The sequence below is a fragment of the Pteropus vampyrus genome, unplaced genomic scaffold (genome assembly GCF_000151845.1).
Source record: "Pteropus vampyrus isolate Shadow unplaced genomic scaffold, Pvam_2.0 Scaffold50, whole genome shotgun sequence".
In the NCBI taxonomy this organism is placed as follows: domain Eukaryota; kingdom Metazoa; phylum Chordata; class Mammalia; order Chiroptera; family Pteropodidae; genus Pteropus; species Pteropus vampyrus.
The window spans coordinates 5,589,965-5,602,068 of NW_011888831.1; the positions used below are offsets into that span (position 1 = coordinate 5,589,965).

Sequence of the window (12,104 nt, forward strand, 5' to 3'; positions counted from 1 at the left end):
TCCTTAACTTAAGAAATTACTTCAATGTTATTACAGATAATACTAAATATTACAGATTTTCTACAGCTGCTGTAACAGAAACCAAGTCTACACAAATGGTATAAATAAGACATTTATCAAGCACATGCTTGAGGTTGTTTTCTATTAAAAAGTGAGAATAAAAAGACTGAGGCTGAAAATACTGAGTATGAATTAATCAAAAAAAGCAACTTATGTAAAACAGCCTAATTCTGGAAACACATGTTTTGGGCTTCAAATGTCTCTTGTAAGGGAAAGACATAATAAAAATATATCACCATCTAATGAAATTCTCATCTTTAAGGAGAATAAATTAACTTTAACTCTGTTATAGGGTTAACCTTATCTGTTCATTTATGTGCAAACAAGAAACACAATAAAGTAAAACAAAATATTTTTCCTACCTTATTGTCTCTTCTATCAGACGATCTGAGCTGCAGCAAAAAACAAAACAAAACAAAAAAACTTCAATTTCTGGAATTATTAAAAGCACATTTACTGGAATTATTAAAAGCACATTTAAAATTTGTACTTAATTTTTCTAAATTTTACAGACAGATTAATTTTCCAGTCATTTATTAAACAGAATACCCAGACTTTTGGAAGCATCTGAAAAAATTCTGGACTCTGAAATAAGTTTAACTTATTTACATATAAAATTTTCATATTTCTTTTATTTGTTGGCTTAAATTTCTTCCTCAGAGAAACTTAAGATTAAAGTCAGAGCAGTTTTAATGTCAGCATAATAAATGAAACTTCTTTAATCTAAATAGCTCAAAGTTGTCAATATTGTCTATTCTAAATTTAAGAATTACAACCAACTTGTTGAGATGGGATAGGCAGATATAGTTCTGATGTCTATAAGCAGTAATTATTTACACCCTGAAGTTCCTTCCTTTTTTAGAAAACTGAACCAAATTTCAGCTTACTACACTTTAGAATTCACGAATCTGAATAACGACATCAAATGCACCTTTGATCTGTAAAATATTTGCTTTTACGCATCACACACTGGAAAGAAAAAGAAACCCCTCGAAAAACCATTTTAAGGTCTACGGCCATGCCACCCTGAACAAGCCTGATCCTGTCTGATCTCGGAAACTTAGCAGGGTAGGGCCTGGTTAATACTTGGATGGGAGACAACCTAGGAAGACCAGGTGCTGTAGGCATAAAAACAAAAACAAAACAAAACATTTTAAGGAGGAATTTATAGGTAGCTAAGTTTGGTAAAGGGACAGCTTTATTTTAAATGTTAGCTAACTTTTCAGCTTTTTAAAATTTAATATTAGTTTTTAATTTATTTATTTAAATTAGTTTCAAGTATACAGTACATTGGTTAGACATCTATATAGTTCATAAAACGATTCCCCCCAATTGCTCCATCCCTCCCCTGGCCCTCCACCTAGCCATCATATTAATGCTAACTGCATTCCCTCTGCCATGCTCCCCATGCCCAACTATCAACTACTAATTTGTACTTCTTTAACCCTTCACCCCATTCTCCCAGTCCCCCAACCCCCCTCCCCTGTCTGTCACCAAATTGTCCACTATATTTGTCAATCTGTTTTTGATCAATTTGTTATTTTTGTCCCTTAGATTCTGCATATAAGTAAAATCAAATGGTATTTATTTTTCTCTGACTTATTTCACTCAGCATAATAACCTCTAGGTCCATCCATGTCATTGTAAATGGTAGGATTTCTTTTTTTTTAACGGTTGAGTAATATTCTATTATATATATGAACCATAATTTCTTTATCCAATCATTTGTTGATGGGCACTTAGGTTGCTTCCATATCTTAGCTATTGTAAATTGTGCTGCCACGAATAATGGAGTGCATAGATCTTTACAAATTATTGTTTTGGTTTTCTTTGGATAAATACCCAGAAGTGCAATTGCTGTGTCAAAAGGTATATCCATTTTTAATTTTTTGAGAAACCTTCATACTGTTTTCCATAGCAGCTGTACCAATCTGCAATCACACCAACAATGTATGAGGTTCCTTCCCTTTTCTCCACATCCTCACCAAGACTTCTTGTTTTTTGGTAAAGGGACAGCTTTAGAGCAGAAAGTAGGGAAACAAACTCCCAGACATCTATTTCCATTTGGCACAGTGCATGGTATACAGCAGGCACTCAAATAAACACTTGCATATTTTTTCTCAATACTTCTTTCCAAAGGAAATTCTAAGCAAACTGAAACAAAAACAAATTCATACATATGGACAACAGATTGGTGGTTACCAGAGGGGAAGGGAGTCTGGGAGGGCAAAATGGCTAAAGGGGATCAAATATATGGTAACAGATAAAAACTAGGCTTTTGGTGGTGAGCACACTATAGCATATACAGATATCAGATTATAATGTACATGTGAAAGTTATGTACTGTCATAAACTGTCACTTTAAAAATAAATACATTCTGTAAATAAGTTAAAGTTTCATTACAAAGTAGTGAACCAGGAAATCTAATTTACTGCATGAATTAGGGAACAAAGATGAGCTTTAAAAACTTCATAAATATATAATCCTATGATTAAGAATTTCAAAAATTACAAAGACAGTAGAGGCATTAAGAGACAGACTATGTGGCTTTTTAAATGCTGCCTCTACCACTTATTAGCTATCTGACATTAGGTAAGTTACTCTATGCCTCAGTTTTCTCATCTGTAAAATGGCAATAGTAATAAGACCTACTTGTGAAGAGGATTAAAGAAGTTTATATATATATACATAATGATTAGAACAGTATCTGGTACATAGTAAACACCAAGTACTTTTTCTAGTATTACAGTAGTTTCGCAATAACTACAGACTATTTCCAAATCTAAGCATAAAGTTGATATAAATTTCCAGATAAACCCAACATTTCTAGTGAAATATACTGATTATAAAGTATGCATTTATTTTGTTAATAAATGTGTTTCGAAGTGCCCCTGGAAGGTACTGGGTCAGAGAGGGGCTACAAATATAATGCACAGATCTTAGAATGGAGATAGACAACACATATGCCTACAAGTGTCTAGGTAAAGTGGTCACAAAAGAGGGACTGGTTAACTAGACTTGGGTTAATAGCTCCTTGTTCAAAACAATGGTTTGGTTGAGTGTCTTCATCAGGGCCTCTTAGAACATCAAAGGACATAAAAATAAAATACAGTCATGCCTCCTGTAACAGAAATGCATCCTTAGGCGATTTCATCATTGTGCCAATATCAGAGTGACTTACATAAACCTACTACACAACTGGCTATATAGTATAGCCTATTGTTCCTAGGCTACAAACCTGTACAGCATATTACCGTATTGAATACTGCAGACAACTGTAATACAATGGTAAGTATTTTTATATAAAAAAATATCTAAACATAGAAAAGGTTCCATAAAGCTATGGTATAAAAGATAAAAATGGTACACCTGTACAGGGCACTTACCATAAACAGAGCTTGTAGGAATGGAAGTTGTTCTGGGTGAGTCAGTGAGTGAGTGGTGAGTGAATGTGAAGGCCTAGGACTGAAGACTTTATAAACACTGTACCACAAGCCCTCCCCCTATTTCCATCTCTCAGGGTCAGAAACCAAATATCGAAACTGTCAATGCTGCTCTCTGAACAGGTGTGGGCCGGACTGATGGGATACATCTAGGAGAAACTGGCAGGGTATGGCATAGATCACAATAATAGTGATTGTCAGGAGAGAGTAAAAGGTGCTTTGAGGATCAGCAGGAATACGAAATCAAGATGGAGAGATAAAGGAACATCAGGGACTGTCAATGGCAATGTGGTTTTGGCTACTGCATGTTGAAGCAGGGGTCAGATTAAGGAACTTTGTCGTATTCATAAAAAAAAGGGGGTGTTTAACATGGAGACGGTGTAGAACTGAGAACTAAATATTTTGACTTTGGAATTTTGTTTTTGGTTCCACTGACCCTATCTGGCACAAAGGGCTCTCTCTGGCACTGAACTGATGGAAGAAATAAAACAGCTACGCTTTACATCATTACAACCTGATAATTCCAAAGTACAGAAACAAGCTAGTCTCATACTACCACAGAAAGCTTCTACTAAAATGGCAGTGGCACTTAATACTTTTTAAGGCAGCTCCTGTGGATCTGTGTCCTTGTACAGGATCTTAGGTCTTCAATAGGAATAAACCACAGTGTACACTGAAATTACAACAATGCACTCTGAAGACCATCAAACTGTGTCTGGGGGTGGGGGCTGTAGCACCCTCTGAATATGCAGCACTGGGGGGACAGGCTCCTCTGTACTGAAACAGGTCAGTAGCTGACTGACGGGTATGTAATCAGTGCATTCAAAACTGAAGTGCTGTGAATGAGAGGGAATCTACTATTGCCAAGCCCCACAGATATTGCTCCCATCAGAGAAAAAAAAAATTTTCCCCTGAACCACATATCCTGCCATTTCTTACAGGAAATTCAGCTGCATATAATCTTATGGGACTACCATTGCATATGCAGTCTTTTTGACTGAAATGTCACTGTGTGGAGCACGACTGTATTTAAAAATCCACAAAGTATATGAAAATAATTCGATTGCCAAATTCAACAAACTAGTTTTGTGTTAATGCGTTAATGAAGATAAAATCAATCAAATAAAGTACTAAGTGCAAAAGAGTAGACTATTATTGATTTGCTAACTTTGTTAAAAATAATATCTAATACTTATGAAGAACCTACTATTAGCCATGTACTATTCTAAATGCCTTATTTGTAACTTCATCCTCACATCTCTATGAGATTGATTCTACCATTCTCATCATTTACAGATAAAGAAACCGAGGCCTAGAGAAGTAAACTGCTCATGGGCCACACAATTATCAGCACAGCTAGGATTTACTCGAGCAGTTTGACTTCAGAGATTTGGTTTTTACTATCTTGATATATGGTATCTCTTTTCCCTTCTCTCTCCATAATCAGTTCTAGTTTTCTCCTACTACTTCTAGATCATCACTCATCACTACTCTTGCAAAAATCTATACTCTGAGGTTCATTCTATTTCTCAATCCTTTCCCTTTCCTTTCATCTAGTAACCTTCAGGTCACTGGAGGATCTCTTCATTCCAAATTTTATCATCATTCTAGACAATCTTAAAACACAGAGAACGCACAATCTGTACTCTAGACTCACAGTTCCTTGACCCCTTTTACTCCAAAGAATGAACACACAATTGCTCCTATAACTTTAGTCTTTCTCAGATTTGGTAACTTCTCTCCTTTTCCAGTCATCATTCAATTTTTGTCTTAATAACCAGGTAAAGGGCTCCTCAAAAGGTTACTGAGACAAATAAAATTAACTTGGTAATCATGATTTCCAAAATTTTTAAAAGAGAATTCAGCAATATATTAAAAAAAAAATTATACACCATGACTAAGTAGGGTTTATTTCAGGGATGTAAGGCTCATTTAATATTTAATATCAATCAATGTAATCCACCATAACAGGCTTAAAAGCATTTGACAAAATCCTCAGAAAACTACGAATAGAAGGGTACCTCCTCAACTTATAGAAAGCATCTATAAAAGCTTACAGCTCGCATTGTAATTAACAGTGAAAGACTGAGTATTTCCCTGAAGATTTAGAAAAGGGCAAGGAAGCCCATGCTCAGTACTCTTATTTAACACAATGCTAGAAGTTCTAGCTAATGAAATAAAGCAAGAAAAGGAAATAAAAGGCATACAAATTTGAAAGGAAAATATGAAACTACTGGCACATGGCAAGACTGTCTACATAGAAAATCCCAAACAATCTACATAAAAACTCCTAAAACTAATAAGTGAGTTCAGCAAGGTCACATGATACAATATAAACATACAAAAATCAATTGCATTTCTATATACAGACAGTCCCTGACTTATAATGTTTGACTTAGGATTTTTCAACTTCACAATGGTGCAAAAACGATATGCACTCAGTAGAAACTGGCTAAGTTAAGCTATGATGTTTGGTAGGTTAGGTGCATTTAACGCATTTTTGACTTAGGACATTTTCAACTTACAATGGGTTTATCAGGACATAACCCACTGTAAGTCAAGGAGCATCCGTACTAGCAATAAATGTGTGGTCACCAAACTTAAAAATACAATACCACTTATAACTGTTCAAAAAAGAAATACTTAGGTATAAATCTAACAATATTCTTATAGGACTTGTATGCTGAAAACTACAAAACGTTGATGAACTCAAAGATCTAAATAAATGGAGACATAACCACATTCACGAATTGGAAGACTCAACATAATAAAGATGTCAATTCTCTCCAGACTGATATATAGGTTTAATACAATTAGTTAGAAAATAAACTCATATTTTTTTCAAAGACAATGTTCCTGAAGAAGTGAGGTTAACATGGCCACTAAGGAACAACTTTCTATGTTACGCAGAAAGAAAATTCTTTGATTTTGTTCGTGGCACAGATATGACCCCTGCTTTATGTAATGAGTACCTTCCTTAAAAGGTATGCTTTCTGAAAATGACATTTTGGCCAATTTAAATCACATTTAAAATGTAATAAGACTATTTTATTTTCATGAGTCAAATTAAAAATCTCATAAAGCAAATATTCATGCCTCCATTTCTTTTTCTTTTTTTTTGTATAAAACTAGATTTTCAATAACGTTTTCTTAAAAGATAAACTTTCATTGTGATAGTCATTTTATGTATTTGAAATCAACAATTTATCTTTATACCATGGTTAATTTTATAGTACCATCTGCAGTGGATTCACCTGAAAAGAAATCAATCTAATAGGCTTTATGTTAAAAACAAACAAACGAACAGCTAAGATAATCCTAAATATCTTACTCTGTGGAGGAAGAAGGCTCCTCTTCTAGTATCCTTATACAGTGGCATAAGCAGAGGAAAGCCAGTGATTTTAAAATTTCTTCTCAGACTGCCCAAAGTCTCCAAGTCCTTACTCATTTGGCTAAGACCTCCACTAAACAAACATCATTCATTAAAAGCATCCTGAACATAGTAGATACAATTCAGTAACAGAGTGGCTCCATAAAAATGGCATACTTAAGTAAAAATTTAATTTAAAATTGCTTTCCTTTGGGGCATAAAATATATAGTCAAGTAGAATTATCCTTCTTAAACAAGTACTTCATAACAGCCCAGAGGCATTCCATAAAGTCATCCAGAGTCTGTAATTAAGCAACAAGTTTCTGTTTCTCTCAAGACCAATTTAAACTAGTTGAAAACCATGAGCTAAATTTCATCATGAATTGCCCCAAGGAATAATTAAAGCCACATTTAAAAAATTGTATTTTTTAAAAAAATAATTCATTTCTTCAATATATATATACTGCGATTGCACAAATTTCAAGAATAAAAATAGGATTTCAAGCCTATATTTTAAAGCAATTTAAACCAACAAAATGTAAGAATTTGGCAAAATCACTCAGAAAATATCTAATTAGAATCCTCTCTTAATATTTAAGGGTAGGTCAATAAGTAAATAATAAACAAGTAAATCAGTAAGCAGTTAATAAGAGAAAACAAGCAAGTACATAATAAAAAAAATTAAAAAACTGATCTCTTTGTAAATTGCAGTTGATGAGGTTTTCACTAACCAATCAGATCAAGCACTAAGTTGATGTAGTCTTTCACTTACAGTTAACCAGTGAGACCCTTAAGGTCTGCGTCTTATTTCAACATAAATCTCTTTTAAAACATGTTAACAATACAATTAAGTGGCAGTAGGATACACACAAATGTTTTAGTGCTAACAGATTTTTATTTTACAGGTAACATCTGAAAAATACAGAAAAACAAAGATGAAAGTAGAAATCATTTGTAACCTCTCTACCATTAATATTAATATTGTAGCATATTTTCTTCCAATTGGAGTCGACCAAGGAATATCTACTTGCTTTTCTCATGGTATATTTTAGCACAGAAAAATTTTTTTTATAACCACATGTAGTTACCTTAAAATTTAAGTGCCTGACAGACTCAGAATTCTACCCAGTTCAGAGAGAAAAAAGAAAAATAAAAGCTAAATTATTTGTAGTGATAACTTGGAATGCCACATTTTCTATTTTTTTAAATTAGCAGACTTATTCCCATATACCCATTCTCTCCCACCTGTTAACATCTTGCATTAGTGTGAGACATTTGTTACAACTGATGAACCAATACATTAACTAAAGTCCATAGTTAATACATTAGGGTTTACTCTTTTTGTTGCACAGCTCCATGGGTTTTGACAAATGCATAGTCATGTATCCACCATTACATTATCATACAGAATAGTTTAACCACCCTAAGTATCTCCAGTGCTCTACCTCTTCATTCTTCTTCCTCTTCCCATACTGAACCCCTGGCAACAGCTATCTTTCTACTGTCTGCAGTTTTCCCTTTTCCTGAATGTCATATACTTGGAATTATATACTATGTAGCCTTTCAGACTGGCTTCTTTTATGCATTTAAGGTTCTTCCATGTTTTTTCAGTTTGATGGCTACATTCATGTATCATTGAATAATATTCCATTATATGAATGTACTACAGTTTATTTACCCATTCATGTATCTTGGTTGCTTCCAATTTTTGGCAAGTACGACTAAAGTTGCTACAAACATTTGTGTCCAAGTTTTTATTTAAACAAGTTTTCAATTCATTTAGGTAAATACCTAGGAGTATGACTGCTGGGTCATAGAGTAAGACTGTTTAGCTTTTTAAGAAAACTGACAAACTGGCTTCCAAAGTGGCTATACCATTTTGTATTCCAAACAGCAATGAGAGTTCCTGTTGCTCCATATCCTTGCCAGCATTTGGTGTCAGTGTTTTGGATATTATCCATTTTAATAGGTGTGCAATGGTATCTTATTGTTTTAATTTGCAATTCCCTAATGACATATGATATTGAACATTTTTTCATGTGCTTATTTGCCACTTGCATACATTCTCAGATGAAGTGTCTGTTCAGATCTTTTGCCTACTTTTTAACTGCTGAATATTAAGTATTCTCTGCATATTTTGGCTAACAGTCCTTTATCAGATATGTTTTGCAAATATTTTCTTCCAGTCTGTGGCTTTTGTTTTTCCATTCTTTTGATAGTATCTTTGAAAGAGGAGAGGTTTTTAATTTTACTGAAGTCCATCTTACCAAGTTTTTCTTTCAGGAATAGTGTTCTTGGCACTGCATCTCAAAATTCATTACCAAACACAATGTTACCTAGATTTTCTCCTATGTTATAAAACTTCTATAAGTTTTACAGTTTTGTATTTTACATTTAGGTCTATGATCTGTTTTGAGTTGTTTTTGGGAAAGGTGTAAGGTCAGTGTCTATATATTATTTTGCATAAGGATATCCAGGTGTTTTACCACCATTTGTTGAAAAGACTATCTTTTTTCCCATTGAATTGTCTTTTCTTCTCTGCTGATTTTATTTATGTGGGTCCATTTCTGGGCTCTCTATTCTGTCCTTTGATCTATTTGTTTATTCTTTCACGAATGCCACACTGTCTTGATTATATATAACATATGCAACAGGAAATCAAGTTTAAATGGGGAAGAAATTTTCTTTTTTTTCCCCCCTGCAAGGTATTTTAACCAAACATTTTAGTGCAAAAAAATTTTTAATGTCACCAAATCTGTTCAATTATTGCATAAACAAAGCTTAAGAGAGAATGTGGGAGTCACAGTTGCCATTTGTTGTTCTTTAGAGAAATGGCATAAAAGGACTGAAAAATCCTGAAAAACTACTTGAATCATAAGGAATCTATGAAATATTAAGTAAGCATTTTCTAATTTTTCTGAAATCTCTAAAAAATAGCTCGCGTATCAATATAAGCTAATCTGTTTATATAAATAAAAATGGAATTATATTTTTTATTATATGTATGTTTCTCTCACATACTTATAACTCAGAAAAAACTTTCATAAATATAATCATAGAAATTCAATGATATTAGCAATCATGACATTCATGAAACTGTAAGAATAAAATGACTAGTTTCTCTTACACCCTAGAATTGGAGTTTTGGTCAAGGCTCTAGCACTTGGCTGTATGAACTCACCTAATGGAGTTGTCATAAGGCTCAAAACAGATAACGTAACAAAAGTATCTCATAAACTGTATAAGCCTACAGATATATGGTTGATATAGAAAAAAGCACTTTTATGCCTCATAGTCTCTTCCTTACTCAGCAATCCCCTTTTTAGATTCTCATAAATTGCTTATATTTCAAAGTCTAGCTCAAAAGTTGTATCCTTTGTGAAGCATTCCCCATTCCATCTATACATCCAGGCAGAACTAAATCTTCTTTATGTTTTCATAGCTCTTTGTGCTCCATCAATTCATTCAAGAATATAACAAGCATTTAAGATATGTCAGACATTGTAATATGCACTGGAGGAAAAATATCTTAAATCTGAAAAACTGAAGTTTCTTCATATAGATTATCTCATTTGATGTTTTTTAAAATATAATATTTCAAAAGATATTATAATTATATGTTTATTATATCTCTATCCAGAATGACTTCCCATGGGATAGAGATTGAGTCTGATTCATCTTTGATTCCCTATAGTATAGTATAGTATCTAACACACAGGAGATACTCATTAAATGCTTAATAAATGAATAAATAAATGAATAGATGCCTATATGGCTGGTACCTATTAAGTAAAGGGCAAGAATAATATAAATGAAGAGATAGAAAGGGACAATGTTGAAGATTTAAGCAGTAGGTTAATCACGTAGGGCCTTAGGGGCTATAAAAAGTTTGTAATTCATTGGTGGGGGGACAGAGAAAGGAATGGAATATTAAAGCAAAAATCCACTTCGATAAATATCGCTAGAAAAAAAGATTTTGCATAACCACATTATTTCTATGTTTGGCTTGGAGTATAGAAGAGAGTATATAGTAAACCCAAAATGAAGTGACTAAGTTGTCTGATGACTTCCCTGGAGTCCTTTTCTTCTTCTGGAAACAGACTTTCTAAGTTTACTGGCCACAAGAATGGATTTGTGACAGGCTGGACCAATCACAGTTACCCATCCCTTAGGGCCCAGAGCCATAGTCTCACATCTACCAAAGAAACTGAATTTGTCATTTAGAAAACTTGCCATAATGAAAACTCCAGGCTGAGATGGATTCACTGGTAAATTCTATCAAACATTTAAGGAGGAAAAACACCAAGCCTGCACAAACTCTTTCAGCAAACAGAAAGAACTCATTTTAATGGGGCCAATATCACCCTTACACTAAAACTGGCAAAGACATTTCAAGGAAAGACAACTACAGATAGTCTTCACAAGCATAATGTAAAAATCGTTAACAAAACAAACCCAGCAATATATAAAAATGATAATAAATGTATTAATGTAGGGTTTATCCAAGAAATCAAGGTTGGTTTAATGTTTAAAAATAATGTAATTCATCATATTACAGCCTTAAAGGAAAAATCAACTGATCATCTCAGTAAATGCAAAAAAAGATGAAAAAATTCAACTCTATTCATAATAAAAACTTTTAGCAAGAGAAAGCCTTGAAGCAATGATACTGCAATAGCATTAAGCACATCTAGCAAACATATCTTTGTTTCTGAATCCCTCTCCAATAAAAGGAACCAATGTTGCTTGAAGAAGTGGATGATTCTAGAGCTGAAGCAGGGAAAATACAAGATAAGCCATGAACATTTTGTAGTGCCAGATAGTAGAGGAAGTGCTCAAAAAAGGATGGGCATGTCAAATGACAGAAGATTCCTAAAGGAGCTCTCAGTGGCCAAAGGTGAAACAATCTGAACAATAAAATAATAATAGTGCCAGATTATAATCCATAGTATAAAGATTTATGAGTCTACAGCGATAATTAAATAAATGATGGAGAAAGGACAGCTCTAGCGAGTGCAATCATGCAAGAGAAAGATATAAAAGGCATCCAAATAGGAAATGAAGAAGTCACATTGTCACTATTTTCTCTATATAGACAACCCTAAAGATTCCACAAGAATACTACTAGAAACAATAAGCAAATACAGTAAAGTCTCTGGATACAAAATCAACATTCAAAAATTCATAGCATTCCCATACTCTAATAACGAAGTGTCAGAAAATGAAGTGG

At 33.5% G+C, this 12,104-nt stretch overlaps 1 protein-coding gene and 1 pseudogene across 2 annotated transcripts in view; one reads left to right on the forward strand and one right to left on the reverse strand.

The window, feature by feature from the left end:
* Nucleotides 1–12,104, reverse strand: part of GOSR1 (golgi SNAP receptor complex member 1) — a 55,308-nt gene that overhangs the window by 13,486 nt on the left and 29,718 nt on the right. For both annotated transcript variants that reach the window (XM_011359905.2, XM_011359906.2), the window contains exon 7: nt 423–452. In XM_011359905.2, the coding sequence (XP_011358207.1) occupies nt 423–452 (30 nt within the window). The remainder of the gene's footprint in view (nt 1–422; nt 453–12,104) is intronic.
* LOC111739465 lies at nt 1,069–1,187 on the forward strand (annotated as a pseudogene).